The 1,214-nt window shown below is 46.6% G+C and overlaps 1 protein-coding gene across 1 annotated transcript in view; it reads left to right on the top strand.

Moving 5' to 3' along the window:
- The window catches only part of si:ch73-22o12.1 (nectin-2), a gene marked incomplete at its 5' end in the record, with an annotated part of 16,556 nt that overhangs the window by 2,610 nt on the left and 12,732 nt on the right, over window positions 1-1,214 (top strand). Inside the window, 1 exon segment of the mRNA XM_035672631.1 lies at window positions 892-1,185. Coding sequence (XP_035528524.1) covers window positions 892-1,185 — 294 coding nt within the window.

Here is a 1,214-nt window from a genome sequence, read left to right as displayed (position 1 = left end):
AATATATACAGCACATACGTGTGTATATATATATATATATATATATATATATATATATACAGTATATAGTCAATGCAAAGTACTCTCTGCCTACCTCTCTGTCTGTCTCTCTAGCTGGCTCCATCCCCCAAAGGTAGCATGCAGGTTAAAAGCATGTCCAGCTAGGCTTAATTGCTATTATAAGTGGTATTGTCAGATCAATTGTGTTCTTGTTAATGCAATGGAACCATTGGTCTAACCTTGGCCCGGCACCAGTGCCTCTGCTCCACTCTCTTCTCCCTCCAACGCATCATGCGTCCCTGCCTCCCTTCGGGCACTATATTGATCCGGCTGCTTGTCATGCCTGCTGTCAGCTTCTGTCCTGCCGGCTCTCCTCTGATCCCACTCTAGCATCAGACAGGGCAATTGAGGAGGTATGAGGGATGAGGCAGAGTAGAGGGAGTGGAGGAATGACAGAGATCATGTAGTGATTTAAAATTTGCGTATGGAAATGTACTAGACCAGCAAGGGAAATTGTTTATCAATGGTGGGGATAGAGAGGGAATAGATTAAAGAAATGGAGGGAGAGTGAAAGAAGATTTAGGGTTTGGGTGTGTTTGCACTGGTGCTTGTAATTGTTTATCAATATAAGCTCTAGAGAGAAAAAAGACAGGAGAGAGAGAGCGGGTGAATGGGGCGGCAGAGGATGTTTGGAGATTGAGGTTTTGGATTTGCTTTTGCCATGCTGGTGACTCAAATTGTTTATCGATAATGGTGCACATTATCTTTTCCCTCAGCTGTCTTATTTCCATTTTATCTATTTCTGCATCCTTTAATCTTCTCTCTGCCACTCTGTGTCTCTTCCTCTCTCCACCCTCCATCCCCACATCAATCCATCCATCCATCCATCAGCTAAGCCACAGAACTCAGCTTCCATTGTAACGGTGGAAGTGGGCACAAAGCCCGTCGTCGTGGCAAAGTGCGAGTCTGTGGATGGCCGCCCTGCTGCTCAGATCTCCTGGGTGACCACAGCCAATGGCAACGCGACAACAACATCTAAGACAGGTGCCGTCAACACCGTGACCGTGACCAGCGAATACAGCATGGTTCCCACAGCAGCAGACAACGGGAAAGACATCAGCTGTGTGGTGGCACACAGGACCCAGGTCAAACCAGAAAGCTTCCCATTGAAGCTAGCAGTTCAGTGTAAGACATCTCTCACACACACACACACA

The sequence above is a fragment of the Morone saxatilis genome, unplaced genomic scaffold (genome assembly GCF_004916995.1).
Source record: "Morone saxatilis isolate NCDOM2014 unplaced genomic scaffold, NCSU_SB_2.0 Contig24, whole genome shotgun sequence".
In the NCBI taxonomy this organism is placed as follows: domain Eukaryota; kingdom Metazoa; phylum Chordata; class Actinopteri; family Moronidae; genus Morone; species Morone saxatilis.
This window is presented reverse-complemented; position numbering and strand designations above follow the sequence as displayed.